Here is an 18,138-nt window from a genome sequence, read left to right as displayed (position 1 = left end):
AGGTTGTTTTGCAAGAGCTGTTTTCCATAAAACTGTGTTGACTGGCATTAATTATATCTCCATCCTTTAATTCTTTATTGATTGAATCCTGGACCAGCTTTCCATTATATTGCCCAGGACTGATGTCAAGCTGACCAGCCTGTAATTACCCAGGCCATCCTGCTTGCCTTTTTTAGAGACTCTCATGACATTAGCACGCTACCAGTCTTCTAGAATTTTTCCAGTATCCCAAGATTTATTAGAAGTTAACAGCAGTGGCACAGACCTCTTATTGGCCAACTCTTTTAGGACTCTTGGCCACAAGTTATCCAGGCCTTTTGATTTCAAATTTGTTTATCCTTAACAGATGCTGTTAAGCTTCATCCTTAGGTGCCAGTGGACTGGAAAGTAGTTCATCATTCGCATGGGATTTGAGTACCTCATGCCACTTCTTTCCAAATACAGAACAGTAATATTTATTGAACACTTCTGCCTTTTCTATATCATTATTAATGATTTTACCACCTCCAGCTAGTAATGAGGAAATGCTATGGCCTGTGTTATGCAGGTGGTCAGATTAGGTCATCACAGTGATTCCTTCTGACCTTAAAATCTATTTATCTATGTCTATACCATGGTTAGGGTTTCTTTTGTTCCTGATATATTTAAAAAATCTCCTTGTCCTTTGTTCTGCCAGCCTTGGATTTTTCCCTAATCCATTTTCCCTTATCAATTTGATATCCTTCATTTCTTCTGATGTATACTGATTGCTGTCTACTTCTCCTTTTTCATATTTGTTTATAAAACTACCTTCACTTCTCCTCCTAACCAGGATGGTCTTTTAACCAAAATTGTCTTGAGCTTCAAATTAAAAATCTGGTACTGATGTTTAACCTGCTCCTGTTCCCCCTCCAGCAATATGCCGATACCCTTTGGGGATGCATGAAGGCACCATCCGAGATGAAGACATCACGGCCTCCAGTCAGTGGTATGACTCCACAGGGCCCCAGTATGCACGGTGAGTTAATCCCTTGCAGACTCAATCCAATCGTACTCTAGAATATATAGAAATGGACGGAAAATCTTTTAGCCTAAGGTAAAATCCTCTTTCCCTAATGTCAGCTTTATTAAAACTCACCGCATACCTAGGTGACCATATTCCGTACTGTGTTCGGATAAAGATATAGCATAAACAAGTGACCAAAGCACTTGGGATTTTCTGTGGCCAGGGGCAATGCCTCTGGGAGCCCGTGTTTCAGGTTTACTGTTTCAGACAGTTTGGTTGAAAATATGAACCACAAAAAGGCACTCATGCTGCTGGGACTTTTAGTATCGTCAGTCAATGGGGCACATTCACAATTTGTAGCACAGGGGTCCTGCTGGTTCTTTGGCTGTTTCTGGATGTCCAGGTAGCAGCAGTGACCAAGAGGGCTTTATTCATCTTTGCTTGTTAAGTAGATGGCCACGTTTCCTTTAGAAGAGCTTTTTCACCGTTATCCAGGCCCCCCAGAAAGGGTGGCTGCTTAGTTAGCAGTATCTCACACTCAGAGCATATCACAGCTGCACTCCATAAACAGCAGATCCTTTCTAGGTGCATTGCAAGTGTTGGTTATTATTGCTACAGCCTTCTGTGTTCTGAATCCCATCTACCTTAGTGACCATATCTCTCTGCTCCTCCCCAGCAATTGAGACCAGCTGGAATTGTTGTATGCAGTGTAGATGCACCTGTGTCGGTCCCAGGATATTAGAGAGAGCACTCCCAGCATCACAGCAAAATGCTAGGTGGAAATGCTAGATTGTTTAGCGTAAGGAGTTAGCTCATATGTAAGGGACTATTCAAGGTAGATTGGCCCGTTATCACCTCTGCAAAACTACCTTTATGTTCAATTAAGGTTGTTCCAATACATTTTTTTAAAAAGCCAGTAGAATGCCTTAAAATCTGGGAAATATACAGATACGGAATTGTCAAATCAATTCCTTTCGCTGTCAAGAAATGTTTCAGTCTTTTTCAGCAGTACCACATTTTCATTTTTCATCATTACTCTTCCTTTAATAAGACTAACTGATGACTTACAATATATTTCCAACCTTACCCCGACTTACTGTTGTTGATCTGTGGATAATTCTGACACTCTGTACTCCTATGTTCACCCCTTTTTCAAGACTCCCATTTGAAAACTCATAGTCGGCTGATCATTATTGTCCCGGTAATACATGCGTAGCAACTTTGTACGTAAAGTTATAAAATGCTACTGAATGACATTCCGGGGACATATTCCAAGTTTAGAAAAGCAGCCACACACCAGTTCCTCAGAGACAAAAGGCAAACTGGCGCCACAGCCAGGTGTCAATGAAATCAAATGGACCATCACCTGGTTAAGCAGCCATTCTTTGGCAGGAAGAAGGGTGTGAGCAAGAAATTTACATCTTGGCAAAGAAGCAGCTGGAGGTTCCTGTCTCCACACACTTTCTGTCTCCTGAGCCCCAGCTGGAGATGATTCTCAAAGAAGAGGGGGAAAAGTATAAGAATAGGGAACAGATGCCCCAAGTAATTTCCTTCTTTCTCTCTACCCACGGCATTCATAACACCTGAAGAACAAAAGAAACAGCTTTGGATTGGGAGAGGGATCCTGACTGAAAGATTCAGCCAGTAAGACTGCTAGAACATATGATGAGAGAGAGCTTTGCTTTGAATTCACTCTAGCTTGATAAATTAGGCATTAGTTGTAGTCACTTATCTATCTTTTGTAGTTAATAAATTGGTTGTCTCGTTTTATCTAAACCAGTGTGTTTGGATTGAAGTGTTTGGAAAATATCATTTGGGGTTACAAGATGGGTGCATATCATTTTCTATTAATACAGTGATGGACTTTATATGAGCTTGTATTGTCCAGGAGAGAGCTGGGTTGTCGCACATTTCTGGGGGAAAGTCTGGGACTGGGAAATTGCTGGTGTTGCTCTGCAGTGTAATGCATGGCTACAGCACTCTTGCAGTGTAATTGGGAATAAGTTACCTGCTGGAGGCTGTGTGTGAGCAGAGCAGGAGTGGCAGCTCTCACAGCAAAGCAATGTAAAAGACACCCCAGGTTGGAGAACTGAGGGGACACAGCTGCTGTTCATCGGTCCAGATTGTACCATGGGTGATGTCACAGTAGTAATATTCTATTGTTTCTATTATTTTTGAGAATTAGTAAGATTTTTATAATTTGTATAATTTAAATACATTGCAGATTAATTATGGTACTTAACATTTCTCCAAAGACTTGAAGTAGTGGAAGCTGTGAAGTCCTCCATTTACATGTTCTGTTTTCCACTGAATGTTAGGAAAGTTAAGAAGAATTAACTAACAATGTGAAGTTAAAGCACACTGGTTAAAATGACATTAACACCCTTAGTTAGCTGTAGGTTCATCTCCTACAAGGCAGTGTTGTCTAAGTGGATAGTACAATGGACTGGGAGAAAGGGGACATAGTTTCTATTTCTGACTCTGCCATAGGCCAATTGGATGACCTTAGGCAAGTCATTTCACCTCTCTGTTCCTCAGTTTCCTCATCTGTAAAATGAGGATAATGATATTGAGCTTTGAAAAGCGCTTTGAGCTCTACTGGTGAAAAGCACTAGATAAGAGCTTATTTTTTTTTTATTATTATTATTATTTGTGGAGCTGGGCAAATTTATTTTTGGTTCACTGGCAGTGCTAAAAAATTGAAATACATGTTCTACTCAGGTTGAACTAAATTAATTTTTTTTTTAATTTTCAGCTCATGTTCAGCTGATTATTCACCACAACCCCCAATTTTTTTTTTCAGAGTGACTCCTTCCCAGGGTATCTATATCATATTGATGAAGATGTTAAATAGCATAGGGCCAAGACCCAATCCCTGCAGGACCCCACAGGGAACACATCCACTGGGTGCAAGTATACAAATAAGGAGTTTTAAAAGAGCTGGCCGAGGAGCTCACTGGACCATTAATGTTGATTTTCAATAAGTCTTGGAGCACTGGGGAAGCTCCTTCAGACTGGAAGAGAGCTAATGTTCCAATTGTTAAAAAGGATAAATGAGATGGCTCAGGTAATTATAGGCCTGTCAACCTGACATTGATCCCAGACAAGATAATGGAGCAGCAGATATGGGACTCAGTTAATAAAGAACTAAAGAAAGGTAATGTAATAAATGCAAATCAGCATGGGTTTATGGAAAACAAATCTTGTCAAACTAACTTGATATCTTTTGTGGATGAGATTACAAGTTTGGTTGATAAAGGTAATAGTGCTGATGTAAAATACTTAGACTTCTGTAAGGCACTTGTAATCTCATCAAAAAAGATATCTAGGTTTTGACTTGGAACCGCACGAAATGTTAATAAAAAATTAACATGTTTTTATTATCCCAACTTCTGTTTATTAGAGAGAGAAGCTTCTGAGCTTACACAGATCCCTTGTTTAGGTTGGCTTTTTAAGCAGCACAGTCTTGGGATTGTGGCTTTTGAGCATCGAGGAAGGTATTTCTAAATGATTCCCAAATATTATTAATATTTTTCTGATTAACTTCTTCCTCCCAACTGATTTTGCTCATAATTATTTTCAGTTTTGTGAAATTGGCCCAGTGAAGGCACCAAGTATATATATTACTGGTCTGGACTTTATTCGACTTGCATATTATAAATGTGATCAAGTCGTGATTCCACCCCTTCCATTGACTGTCTAAAATTTTGCATCACTTTTGCTATCGTTTGCATATAAAAGTGCATATATTTTGCATGATCGAGCTACTGTGGTAATGTAAAATTGGTTAAAGTCAACACTTACAGGTATCATTTGGTACTGTACGTTATACATAATTCAATGTTCACGATTTCTCACCGAGCCCTGCTTCCATTTCTGCACATGGTCTTCATCATTTTGCTTTAATTCAGGAGTAGGAAGCCTCACTACTCCAGTATGTTCAGGAATGGTGGTGATACTCTGCCCAGCCCTTAATCACATTCAGGAAGAAGGTCACAGTCTCGGTCACTTTCTAGGTAGATTGATGGCTGGTAGTTCGGTGATCTGCTAATGTAACTGTCAAGTTTCCTGTGTGTGTTACCTGCGCACTGTGAATGGTTAGGTTAGCCATTGCCATCCCATTCAAATACACTGCCCAGTCAAGGCCCCAGCCCGAGTCCCTGTTCCGGTGAGATGCTTGTGCTGTAGGAGCTTGGCTGCGGTCCAGTCTGTATCAGAGCACTGCAGGTTTCCTTCATGATTACTGGGGAACCTCTGCTGTATTCTGAATTCCACAGATCCTGATGTAGTGCATATTGTGCCTTCCATGGGGATCAGCACCTGAAAGAGAAAACCATTGTCCTCACTTCCTTCTTTTTATGTCAGCAGATTCTTTTCTGCCCTCCTCCCTGTGTGACTTAGCTGCAGTGCAAGCAACCATCGATTCACCATCTCTTTTCCATCCTTTACCCAAACCCAATATACGGATGAACCAGCTTTGTTCATTACCTAGTAGGGGACCTCCCAACTCGCCTTTGGAAAAGGCTTTTTAACTGAGACATACGGCACAAATACTGGCTTTCCCACTTCATGCTCCTTGCCAGGGAGTTGGCCATCAAAGTATCTTTTCATTTTTCACTGGGCCTGCCTTAAGTTTCTCACCACTATGTTGTGTATCATGCCAATTCCTTAACCCACTGCTCTGTTACAGTCTGCATTATGTCAGTCGTTGGGATAATGAATGAGTACTCCAGGAGTCTCACCACCCTTCCAGTGAGAGTCTCAAAAGGGGTAACCGCCATAGCTTTTGTTATGCTTCCCCTTATAGCCATCAAAACAAGTGGTCAAGTAACAACCCATCCTTTTCCTGACTCATTTACCCCCCCCTTTTTTTTAGCATGGTTTTAACAGTCTGATTTGCCTGATTTCCTTGGTAGGGACAATTGCCCAGAAGGCTAGATCCTTGGGAGTAAGGCCTTTTAGGTGTGCTTCTCTCACCCCGTCAGGTTGCAGAGGGAAGAGGGGGATGGAGCGTGGTGCCCAGCAGGCTTGTTGCAGCCCGAAGATGTGCAGTTCCTCCAGATCGACCTGCACAAGCTCTTTTTCATCACGCTGATTGGGACGCAGGGACGGCACGCCCGCGCCACAGGCAAAGAGTTCGCCCGGGCCTACCGCATTGACTACAGCCGCAATGGGGAGCGCTGGATCTCCTGGAAGGATCGGCAGGGCAGGCAGGTGGGTAAAGCGGAGATTTACAGGGCTTCTATCCCCTCAGCACAGCCGCTGGCCTTTCCACAGCAGTTGTAAAAGCCGCAGAGACTGAATTCCAGGGGATGCAGTCCCCCCCACCTTTGCCTGCTGCCTTTCTCTGGAGCAGGTCACCTCTCTGTCAGTGCTCAGCCTTTCCAAGGGGTCCAGTCCAGGGCCTGAGCCCCCGGCCAACTAGGATGTGCAGCACAATTCTCTATAACTGAGACTCAAGCATCAGCCATTCCTCTCACCTGAGAGTGAATCACCTGGCTAATCCCCAGACCCCACGTGCATGGAGGCTCAGCCAAGACATGTTGAAATCCAGATCCCGCACCATGTGCTCACCACCTTCCGATTAGCCAGGGGTGTCTCCTCTCCTCACCTATAGTACAAACTGCAGAGCCATCTCCTCTGCTGTCCAGAGTGCAGCAGGTCTCCACCCAGAGCACCCTTCTCGGAGGGAGGGCATGGATTGGATATTGATCAATAGGTTGGGTAGGATAGGATGCAGGATGCCTGTTTTCAAAAAAAGATTATATTGGTTATACTCAGGAATGTTCCAACTCTCAGAGCTATCGTCTCAGGCTCTCTTCAGACTCAGGCAGACGGTGCTATATTGGTTACACTCAGATTATATTTTCAGGATTTTTTTTCAGCACCCATGAGAGGCCATCTTTTTCTCTTAATGCAGATGGGATTCAGACATAATCACATGACTCCCAGATCCTGGGCCTGGAGGGCCCAGATCTTAATCCAGCTCTGGGTGGAATACTAACTGTCGCAATGACATTCTCCATCATTGGAAATGCACAGCAAATCATAACGAGCTGCTTTACCTGAGACTAGAACACCGTGAACATTGATTGGCAGCTTTTGATTCTCTTGTTATTGAATGACATACATCCTGGATAGCAAAAGGTTCCTGCTGGTGTATCGCCAGCTATCACAAGACTCTTGCTGCTCCCTCATGTTGTCAGATTGTTGTTATTAATAATAATTATTTTTATTAACTTATCATTTATTATAGCATGAACAGCCTCCAGTGTGAGGGAAAAGGGAATATCAGCTGGTGAGGCAGAGGGTTCAGGCCACATTGTGCTGACCAATCTGGGCCAAAATCATCCTTTGTTTAAGCCTATTCACTTCACTGGACTTACACAAGAATTGTCTTCCACTGTTTCCAAACTGCAGAGCCCAGCTTCTCCCTAGCTCTCCCCATCCTCCCCCCCACATCACACACACACAGCAGTGAGGGGCTGTGCAGTTGTGCCACCTTGTCCTTCAGGATAGTGTTGGAGTCAGGCAGTAGAGTTTTGTTTTGCCAGCTTCTTTTTTCCAGGCTCACCTTCTCTGGCTGCGTTTAAGGCAATGAGTGTGTGTCCTGCTGTCTCTGCAGCTGGTCATTTAAGTCATCCTTTGTTTCCAGGTGATTCAAGGCAACATTGATACATATGATGTGGTCCTGAAAGATCTTCGGCCCCCCATCATAGCCCGTTATATCCGGGTGATCCCTGTAACGGAGCTGCCCATGACTGTCTGCATGAGGGTGGAGCTCTACGGCTGCATCTGGTTTGGTAAGGATTGATTTCCATCTTTACTTCTACAGTGGCTTCTACCCATGATCCCTGAGCTGCCCATACCCAGCGGTGTGACGGAGACACACTGGCAGCCCCCCTCTTGCCATGTGAGTGCCAGGCCCCTAGAGCTTCCTGTTGACCAATGTTTGCTCAGATCAAGAAGAAAGAGGAAATCATGAGGGCAGAGAAAATCAGAAGTGGCTGCTGACGTGTTTTCTCAGCTCTGTGGCCTTCTTTTCTAGATGGTCTGGCGTCCTACAACATCCCAGCGGGAGGGACGATAGCGGCCCCTGGCTCTCCCATCATTTACCTGAATGACTCAACCTACGATGGCTTCCAGGAGCGCAGGTGGGTGTAGTGACCCTGGTCTCTCTCTGGCACTGTGCACATTATCTCCTCTTTGTCCCTGAAGCGATCACCACGCTTTTAGTTCCAGAATCCTTCTTGCATTTGCCACATTGCCAGTTGAGTGATGTGGTTGTTTTAATTCCTTGGGTGATGTGTTGGACAGAGGCTGTAACTACAGATATGCAGGCTTGTAGTGCATGAGACCCATGCCCTTCTGGCTGGTGCAGGTTAGTGGGAAAGTACTGGGTCCATTACTGGAGACAAAGGGATGAAGGGGGTCTGCATGCACCCATTGTTATATGGCCAGCTATTGTGCAGGTGTTTGCCTTCCACTTTTGGTTAAAGGGATGGAGAGAATTGTGGCAAAACAGCTCGCGCAGTATTTGTCTGCGTCGGAGCCCTGTGACCCTTGTCAGGCTGACACAGGCTGGGTTTGACTCAGAGGCTGCGCTTGTCAGTGATCTCCTAGCGATGGGCGCTGATCAGCTCTCCATGCTGGTAGTATTAGATATGTCAGCTGCTTTTACTGCTGTCGATCACTGACATTGTTACTCCATCAGCTGCTCCACGTGGGAGTGGAGGGCACTGCCTTGCGTGGCTTTCTGCCAGCGCGGTTCCAGAGTTTGGGGCATGGTTGAGGCTCAGTCCAGGCACGACAGAGGTAATGCTAACTACAGCTGCCTCTAGGATTGAGGTTGTCCAGCCACCATTGGCACCTCAGGGTTACAACTTGGGAGTCTGACTAGACCTGCAATGACACTGAGGAGATCCGGTGATAGCCATGAACAGGGGGCGGCAACTCTGTGGTCCAGTGTCTGCACACGACGGTTCCATTGTCCCTTTGCCTCAAGTGTCTCTTCTACAACTGTTCCCTCGCCCCTTGTATCAGAGGCAGCTGTCTCCAACTGTCTGAGTCTCTTGCACTCCCCTTGTATCAGGAGTGACTGTCATTGCCCGCATTCTCCACCAACTGTGATGGGGTACGTCACTCACCACTAGGATGGCACCTCCTCCTGGTCACCCTGGAGACTGGCTCGTGAGGTCAACATCCCTTCCCACACTTCCACGCCGTCTCACTGCCTCTCTGTCTGGGTCTGCAGCCCCTCTATTGCTCCACAAGCTGCTGCTGCCTCTTCATGACTCAGCCCTCTGACTAGGTCACGCTAAACATTTTCCCCTTCTCGGGGTACTCCTGTCTTTCAAAGTCTCTCTCCACTCTAGCAGTCTCAGGCAGTCTTCCCCTTCACTGCCCCATGGTGTCACTCCCTTCATGGCTGGCAAGAGAGTCTGGGCCCACCCTCTACTCCAACTTCTGGCTCAGGGACCCTCTAGCCAACAATCAAGGTTTGTTCCCTTCTAGACTTTATTGCCTTTCCCTGAGCCCAGTCCTACCTTCCTGACTTCCCCCCTCTCTGGGTTCGCCAGCCCAAATGCACCTCTCTTCTCCCAGGGAGTGACTGCAGAGTTTCCCAGCTGTCCCCTCTGCTTCCAATTGCCTGTTTTTATAGTACCAGCCCAGCTTATTCCTCCTCAGATGGACTCCCTGACTCAGTCATGGGATTACGTAGCCACCTGATTCCCCTCAGCTGTGGCCTGTGGGGTTAATTAGCCCCCTTCTCAGTCTTCATTTACCCTTTCTGGGGAAGGGTGGGGTAAACACCCCCTCACCATTTGATTTAAGGATATTTACTTTGGATATTTTTACTCTGTGATGTTGACAATTTCTGTTTTAATGGTTATAAAGCTTTAACTTTTTGAATTTCAACATCTGCTATCATTAAATAATTATTGTCTAACCCTCCCATCATTTTCTGCAACTGTGAAAATTAAAAATGCTTAAGATCCAGTTTTGCACAACTGTGAAAATTTTTATGCCTGGTTTTGTAAGCAAGTAGTTTTTAAGTGAGGTGAAACTTGGGGGTACACAAGACAAATCAGACTCCTGAAAGGGGTACAGTAGTCTGGAAAGGTTGAGAGACTCTGGCCTAAACCATTCAGCAAGAGAAAGCTGACGATTTATGGTCCTGAGCAACTTGTGTTCTGATCCACCAAGGGGCTTGACAGACTCTGGAAAGGCTCGGAGCCCAGTAATATCTTCTCCAGTCTCGGCTTTGCATCGACCACTTGGCTGCATCTTCTCATGCAGGATTAGAGAAAAGGATTTTCACTATCCCTCAAAACAGAACAAGCTGCCTTGAGTCACGGAGAGCTGTGGGAACATTCAGGAGATAGTCGGGACTGAAACTAGGCACTCATGTCTCCAGGGTGTCATAGGTATAATTAAATCAATCCTTTCCCAATACCAAGAGAGGAGTCTATGAGTCTGTTCTCACTCCCCTCTGGTGCTCTGTCTAACCATTAGGCATTTCTTGCTAGGCATTTGTATGGAGGCCTGGGCCAGCTAACAGATGGTGTACTGGGACTGGACGATTTCACACAGAGTCACCAGTACCGGGTGTGGCCAGGGTATGATTATGTCGGCTGGAAGAATGAGAGCTTCAGCACAGGTTCTGTTGAAATGGAGTTTCAGTTTGACCGGCAGAGGAACTTCACCTCTATGAAGGTACTGCAGTCCTTCCCCTCTCCCCAGCCTATTGTATTCATGGCTTCGTGTCTGTGTGGGACACAGGATCCCAGCTTCTCCTTGGTGTTCTGGTTCTCGAATGATACCTCCACACATGCTCTGTTCAATATTTATTTAAATAAGAAGTTTCACTGGCTCTTATGGCTTTTAGTATTGCAATGAGTTACTTTACGGGCAGAGATATTTGTAGAAATAGCTAATTTGAAGCAGGTTTTAGAGATTATTTTGAACTTTCAAATGCAAGTTCTCAGACTAGAAACATGCTTCTGAGAGACACCCTCACTCAGTAAAGATACAGAAACATACCAGGTAACATACAAAGCATCCTCAGATGCAGACAGGAGAAAAAGGAAACACTGGAACAAAGTGATAAATTAAAGAGAAACAAGTTACCGGGACAGAAGTTCTACAGCCAGGAATTCAGAAAGAACTTAGAACTTATAAAAGCGATGTGCAATCTCTCATTACAATAAGGTACTATACCACCGAACTGTGAGATAGCAAATGGTGCACCAGAGTTTAAAATCATGCCATGATTTACACACCAGTGATACTAAAGTATCAGGAAAACTGGTTGAAACAATAATTTAAAGACAGATATATAGAGTGACTAGATAACCATGTTATGACAGGGAAAATACAGCTCCTGTTAAGGTGAGACATGCCTCTCCAATCTACTATGGTACTTTGAGGGTGTCAGTAAAATACTTGATAAAGAAGAAGCAATTTATTTGTGTTTTCAGACAGCCTTTGGCTAATTCCCATATAAGTTGTCATTTGTGAAGGGTGGGAGGTAAAGTTCTGTCATGAGTTAAAAACTGACTAAGAGGCAGAAAACAAACAGTAAGATTAACAAAGATTAGCTCAATTAACAGAATCTGGTACTAGAGTCCATGTTGTTTAGTATATTAATTCATCATGTAGAAAAGGGGTGAGCATCAGATGGTAAAATCTGTAGATGACACACAATTATTTAAGTTAGTCAAGTCTAGGGGAGACCATGAGGAACCTAACTTTACAGTAAGTGAATGGGTGATACTCAGTGCTGACAAATGCCAGACACGGGGAGAAATAATATGAACTGTTCATGTACAGTGTTGGGATCTAAACTTCTTATAACATTTTAGGAGAAAGATCTGGGCATCACTTTAGACATTTCAGTGAAAACACCTGCTTAGTGTGCAGTGACACTAGAGAGCAAACTGTGAGGATGCCTAAAGAATGGGACAGGAAATATAATGTCGTTATATAAATGGGCATGACGTCCTGCTGTGGAAAACTGTTCAGTACCGGTCACCCTATCTTGGAAAGATATAGCAGAAAAGAAGGGTCCAGTGACAGGTAACAAGAATGGTTAGAAACCTCCAGAGGCATAAGGGGAGATGGGGTAATTTAGAAGGGAAAAGAGACCAGGCTCCCAGAGTTCGCGTGCCAAAACAAGACACCCAAACAAGACGACGCTCATAGTAGCTCTTTGCAATCTGATTGTCCCTTCCCTTTCTCCCATGCTTTCATTGCCAATGAAGGAGCTACACTGTCATCAGCTAATTTCAGTGAACAATCTTTGGAACTAACTAGAAGAAGTGTGCATCTCTCTCCGAGCTAGCATTTCAGGCTCACTCATTCACAGTTCAAAGGGCAATTTCACAACCATTTACATTTCTTTTTAATGAAAGCAGAGATTCCTGAGCACAAGATAGCATTGCCCTGGGAAACGTACGGTTAGACCATCTACCACAAAGTAGCCAGTTCAACCCCCGAGAGCTTGCAAAGATTAAGAGTGTTTAAATAGAGGAGGGGATAAAAAAGAGGTATACAAACGAATGAATGGTGTAGAGAAGGTAAATCATCTGCTTCTACAGACCCTTTCTCACGAGAAAAGAACAAAGAGACATTCATGAAAACTGAAAGTAGAGATGTTAAAACTGATGATGTTTTTATGCAATGTATAACTGACCCATCCAGGTCATGGGTTCATGGATTTTAAAGCCAGAAGGGACCACTATGATCATCTAAACTGACCTCCTGCTTAACACAGCCCAGAAAAACCTCACCCACTGATTGCTGCACCCAACCCAGTGACGGATGCTGGAGCTAGAGCATGCCTTTTAGAAAGAGAAATCCAGTTTTGGTTTAAAGTCTTCAAGTGACAGAGAATCCACTGCATCTTTAAGTTTATTTTCCAATGGCTAATTACTCTCACTATTAAAAATTCAGCCATGCACGGCTTTTAACAGCAGAGGGGTCAAGCAAGAGAGACTCTTCAACCCTCCCCTATAAACAAATTCCTGTCTCTGCCTCACCTCGCTGGAGCGCAGGGCCCAGGGATGTTGGGGCAGACGGAGGAGTACTGATTTCCCACCCCATTGGAGTGGCTTTTGGCTCCCCACACACTGAGTCAGAATTTCCTCTCTGACCTGGCTCAGGGTCTTTACACTTTCGCAGACCAGCAGGCAGGCAGAGACTGGGGGATGAAGTTCCCCCTCCTTCCGGGTTGTGGTTACCATTGTCATCTCCCAAGCAGCCTTTTACACTCTACTTGGACATATCCCACCTTGGGTGGGTGTCACTGATTTGGCAGTGCACCTCAGCTGCCTCAGTGTCGCTAATTCTGGCTGGGGACACTTGCCTGCACCATGCTCTGTACTGTCCCGGGGTTGCTGGAAAGAGTAGGCAGCAAGCTAATTTCCCTAGCCAAGCTTTCAGGATTTAGAAGATTTCCTTTCACATCAGTAGGTCTCCTCCCTCCCTTGGAGAAGGAGGCTGTGTCACCCCTGCTCTCCTCAGGTATTTGTCCATATACACCTGATTCCTCTTGGATACTGACAGGGAACAAACATCCTCCCCTCCCAGTCAGCCGTCCCATTTGCATGTTGGCTACACAATCCCTTGCAGACCTGATGCTAACTGAGGGGGCCTGCTTTGCCATTTCTGCTTTTAAAGCCATAATATTATCCCCCAAAAGCAAAGAATACGGAATATCTGACCACAACCTACAGCCAGCACCCCTGGCTCTTCCTCGGTCTATCCATGCTGTAGATAGAGGGAAGGCTTTTAACCCCAGGAACTTTAACCCAGATTTCATACCTTGGGAGCATTTGATGGGCTTTCATGACATGGGGCTTAACTATCCTTTTAGCTGTCCCTGTATCTCTCCAGCCAATGAATATCTCCCCAAGGGCGGAGCAGGGCTGAGTCCAAGGCAGGAGAAAGGCTGGGAACACGCAGGTGCAGGAACCAACACAGCTCTGGGGAAATGCTTTGAGCACCTGCTGAACTGCTGTTGCTGATGGGTGTAATTGTTCCAAACGCATGAATTCACAGGCCTTATTCAGCGTGGTAACCCCCCCAACCAGTTCCCCATTTTCTTACGTAACCCCTAATTTGGGCTGAAACCTCAGCATAGGTCATGCCCCCTTTTTTCTGACCTCCCTGAAACCTTCCTCGTTACACCTCTGGGCTCAATTTAAACGTTTGCAGCAAAGCTTGTTTCCATCACCCATAATTTTTATAGTCCTCCCTGTCCATCAGAATGAAAATGCCCAAAGCCTTTGTCCCTGACTATACTGGAGCCAGATACTGTACCAGGTCCTCCTGCCCCACCTTGTGCAATTCACACCTCATTTCAAAAGCATTTAGAAACACACCCATGTCCTCTCCTTTCCCAAGGCGAGGAATTACATTGGAATCTATTCCTCCCCCCAGGACAGGCACATGGGGTCTGGCTTCACCTGCTAGGATTAGGACTAGGATTTTTCTGGTGCAGTTTCTCCATCTCGTGCTGATAATGCCCCTCCTTCTCCTCCTCTCTCTCCTTGCACTGACACTGCTTCTCCTCGTGCTGCCGTTGGTCCTCTTCTCTCACCTCAGGCTGGCGCTGTTTTTCCTGGGTTTTTTTGCTCTTGCTCCTGGTACGCTCACTCTTGCTCTCAGTCTGTTTGCTGCTGCATTTCTAGCCTTGGTCAGTCCCTGTCCAGCTGTATTCTCAGTTCGTCTGCCCATGGACCTGGCAGCGATCCCAGCTGCATTCAGGCTGCATGGACCATGGCTGCTGCTTCTGTCAGCCTCTTCCCTGCTTCCCTCCAGGGCAGGGGTAGTCAATAGGTGGATCGTGGGCCAAATTCGGACTGCCGGACACTTTTGAACAGAGCCTCACGTTTTTATGTACTAATTATTATTATTTGCCCTGGAGTCTGGACCTTGATTGTACCTTGGCCAAGAAATTTGGACCTTGACAAAAAATAATGGACGACCCCTGCTCCAGGGCATCGGTGTGATGCTTCGTGGGGGTAGCCAGCATGGGGAGGCACCTCGCTACCACCTGCCCTTAGTGTGAGGAAGCTTTATCTGTGCCTGCTGCACTCAGCTCCCCAGCTCCACTGGCTACAGCCAACACACGAACTCCCCGCTAGGCCTCGCAGGCCCCGCTGTTGCTCTGCAGGTTAGCAACGGGATCCCCAAACCCTTGAGTCCCCCAAGTGTCTCTGTGGTGTGTCCAGCCCCTTTTCCACTGGACAGTTGCAGTATCCACAGAGTCACTGCTTCCAAAGCAGCCGTACAGCACTAGCATGGTGAGGCCCCGCTTGGGGAGCGTAAAAACTCCTGTGATACAAACCATCACCTTCGTCTCCATGTGTGAATCTGCCCGGGGGACAAGACAATTTCCGGTTTTCTGCAGAATTCAGGATGCAGCCCTCAGATGCCAGAGGCCTTGTTCTCAAGTGTTTGTCCCAGATTCTGCAGGGTACGTTGTGCTTGTGACCATATGCATTTAGGCAAGTTTCCATGCAAGGATTTTAGGTTTATAGAGAGCATTGGTGGCATGTTTAGGACCTGGTCCTTGTGTCAACAAAGCTGCCGCTCCTGGGGAGTCTGAGGAGAGAATTCAGTCTGGTTGGTCCTTTTTCACTCTTGCCAGGTGCATTGCAACAACATGTTTTCCAAAGGGGTGAAGATCTTCCAGAAGGTGGAATGTCAGTTCAAACCACGGCTGATTGCAGAGTGGGAATCTGAACCTGTTGGCGTGACCACCATCTTGGATGACAAAAACCCCAGTGCGAGGTTTGTGACCATCCCCCTGAACCAGCGGGTGGGCAAAGCTGTCCTTTGCCATTTCTACTTTGCCGACACCTGGATGATGATCAGTGAGATTTCCTTCCAGTCCGGTAAGTCTCCGTCCAGTCTGAGGAGCTGTAGGGTATTGTGGGGAGCCGGAGGCAGACGGGGGGGAACCCGAGTGGGGAATGAGGCTGGCAGAGGCAGTGTTGATGGAAGATACACAGGATTCAAGGGCTGGGAAGCAGGACCATCAGTGGGAGGAAGGTGGCAGTCGGGGAGAGGGGCGGGGGGAAATCGGACAGCGGGAGCACTGGAGGTTGAATTTCCAGCTTGTGATTAGTACACACGGTTTTGGGGAGAACAAGGAGGCAGGACTTGGGAAGCCAGAGCAAAGAACAGTTTTTTGGGGGTGTTTTTATTTAACAAACTCCTGGTTTTCCAGCCAGTCTCCTGCCGTTCTGGTTTCTGTATCAGGACTTTTGAACTCCTGAGGAGCCTCATTACAAACAAGGATTAGTCATGACCCCCCCAAAGCCTCATGCTGCAATGAGGCAGCCGGCTCCCATCACCTCCTCTGGTCTGGGCTGGACTTAACCTGGCACTGGGACCCGTCCTGCAAGGCCAGTCCCATGCCAGCAGTCCCAGAGAGTCAGCGAGCAAAGGCCACGCTCCTGCACTAGGGTGTGCAGGCGGGGCCCTTGCACAGTACGTTCTTTCTGAGCAGCCTCTGGTGTGAATGGCCTGGGTGTGAATGGCCCGGGCTTTGCTTGGGGATCCCAGAGACTGCTGGCAGAGGTGGCACGTGACAGACTGACACCTGCTCTTGCCTTCCACAGACATGGAGAATGTCAACCCTATGGTGGTTACTCTAGCCACAAGCACAGCAGAGCCGCTGGATGCAGAGTCCAACGCTACTGAGGGAGCCTGGGGTAAGGACTTGTGCACAGTGCCTCCCCCACTGCACAGAGGTGCCAGACCACACTGAGGGGTGAAAGGCCATGCTCTTTCCCTCCCTCCCTGCAAAGTGCTTCCTGCAGCACTGTATGCACCCAGCATAACCCTCCACCTCTAGCACTACTAAGTGCTTTATGCTGCAGCCCCCTGATCCAGGGCTGTCTCTGCCCCACCCCAGTGCCAGACATAGGATAGGCCAGGCCACTTTAGGAGGCAGGAGACCCAAGCGCACACGTGCAGCCAATCAAACCTTGAAACCTACCCCCTGACACTGAGTGCGGGTTCGTTTCCCACCCTCCTGTGAGTTACAGTAGCCCAGAGCCATCATTTCCAAAGGCAAGAGCAGCATGTGGCTGCAGAAGCCGTTAGCACCAAGTTATTTGTGACCTTCCGGGAACAGAGGCTTTCTGATTAAACCAGTGTGAACACAGATTAGCTTTGTCCAGGAAGTTGCCCCCGTTCTCTTCTGCACCAGACTGTAGAAGGAAATCTGGTCCTGTGACAGCTAGCCAGTGAGTGCAATCCTTACATCTCGTGACTCCAGTTTCTTTTCAATTTCTTCCTCCGTACAGAGACCACTTCTTCTGTAACCAGCACCTGGCTAGGCGAGAAAGCAGAGGACTCCAGCACCTCCATCCTGGTTGGCTGCCTTGTGGCTATTATCCTTCTGCTCCTGATCGTTATAATCGTCATCCTGTGGAAGCAGTATGTCCAGAAGAGGCTGGAGAAGGTAACGTGACGGTGCTGCTGCATGTGGGAGGCTGGAGCCGTGCTGGCTCTGCCGAGCTCTCCCTTGCATTATGAAGTGTCGGGGAGTCCCTGTCCCGCTTGCCGCGGCGGTGCTGCGATGTCGCCAGTGGACAGGATGCCGTGGTGTCATGGCGCTCCCACTCCCCGCTCCCCACCGTCGCATCCTGGACCCCTCAGCACGGAGCAGGCCCCAATCAGCCAGCACGTTGCCTGGCCACCTCAGAGTCACTCAGCAGCTTGTTCTCTCTTCCGAAGGCCCCGCGGCGAATCCTGGAGGAGGACGCCATGGTTCGTCTCTCCTTCTACAGCTACACCATCGTCAACAACCAGACCCAGACCCACCAGTCTAATCCCACCTACGAACGGGTCTTCCCGCTGGACCTGGAATATCACCAGCCAGTGACACTGCTCCACAAGCTGCCAGAACTCTCCCAGAGTGCCGAGGATTCAGGTAGAAGTGGCCCGTGTATTGAAATCAGCAGTGCTGGTGGGGATTGTCCAGTTACTATATTCGTGCCTTTTATTTCCATCCAGTGCCCTGGCAGTCTGCTCTGACCACTCCACTCCACTCCCCTCCCCAGAGCCAGGGACAGAACCCAGGAGTCTTGACATTCGGCCGTCCCCTGCTCTGTAGCAATTTGCTGGCAAGTCAC

At 47.0% G+C, this 18,138-nt stretch overlaps 1 protein-coding gene across 3 annotated transcripts in view; it reads left to right on the top strand.

Annotated features, from left to right (window-relative positions):
• LOC137161956 (discoidin domain-containing receptor 2-like) overlaps positions 1 to 18,138 on the top strand; it is a 91,483-nt gene that overhangs the window by 48,515 nt on the left and 24,830 nt on the right. For all 3 annotated transcript variants that reach the window (XM_067561448.1, XM_067561447.1, XM_067561449.1), the window contains exons 3-11: positions 895 to 997; positions 5,971 to 6,199; positions 7,641 to 7,788; positions 8,034 to 8,139; positions 10,516 to 10,702; positions 15,642 to 15,888; positions 16,618 to 16,710; positions 17,308 to 17,465; positions 17,741 to 17,936. In XM_067561448.1, the coding sequence (XP_067417549.1) occupies positions 895 to 997; positions 5,971 to 6,199; positions 7,641 to 7,788; positions 8,034 to 8,139; positions 10,516 to 10,702; positions 15,642 to 15,888; positions 16,618 to 16,710; positions 17,308 to 17,465; positions 17,741 to 17,936 (1,467 nt within the window). The remainder of the gene's footprint in view (positions 1 to 894; positions 998 to 5,970; positions 6,200 to 7,640; positions 7,789 to 8,033; positions 8,140 to 10,515; positions 10,703 to 15,641; positions 15,889 to 16,617; positions 16,711 to 17,307; positions 17,466 to 17,740; positions 17,937 to 18,138) is intronic.

Source organism: Emydura macquarii, unplaced genomic scaffold, assembly GCF_026122565.2.
Source record: "Emydura macquarii macquarii isolate MOO-44397 ecotype Brisbane River unplaced genomic scaffold, CSIRO-AGI_Emac_v2 contig_2417, whole genome shotgun sequence".
In the NCBI taxonomy this organism is placed as follows: domain Eukaryota; kingdom Metazoa; phylum Chordata; order Testudines; family Chelidae; genus Emydura; species Emydura macquarii.
This window is presented reverse-complemented; position numbering and strand designations above follow the sequence as displayed.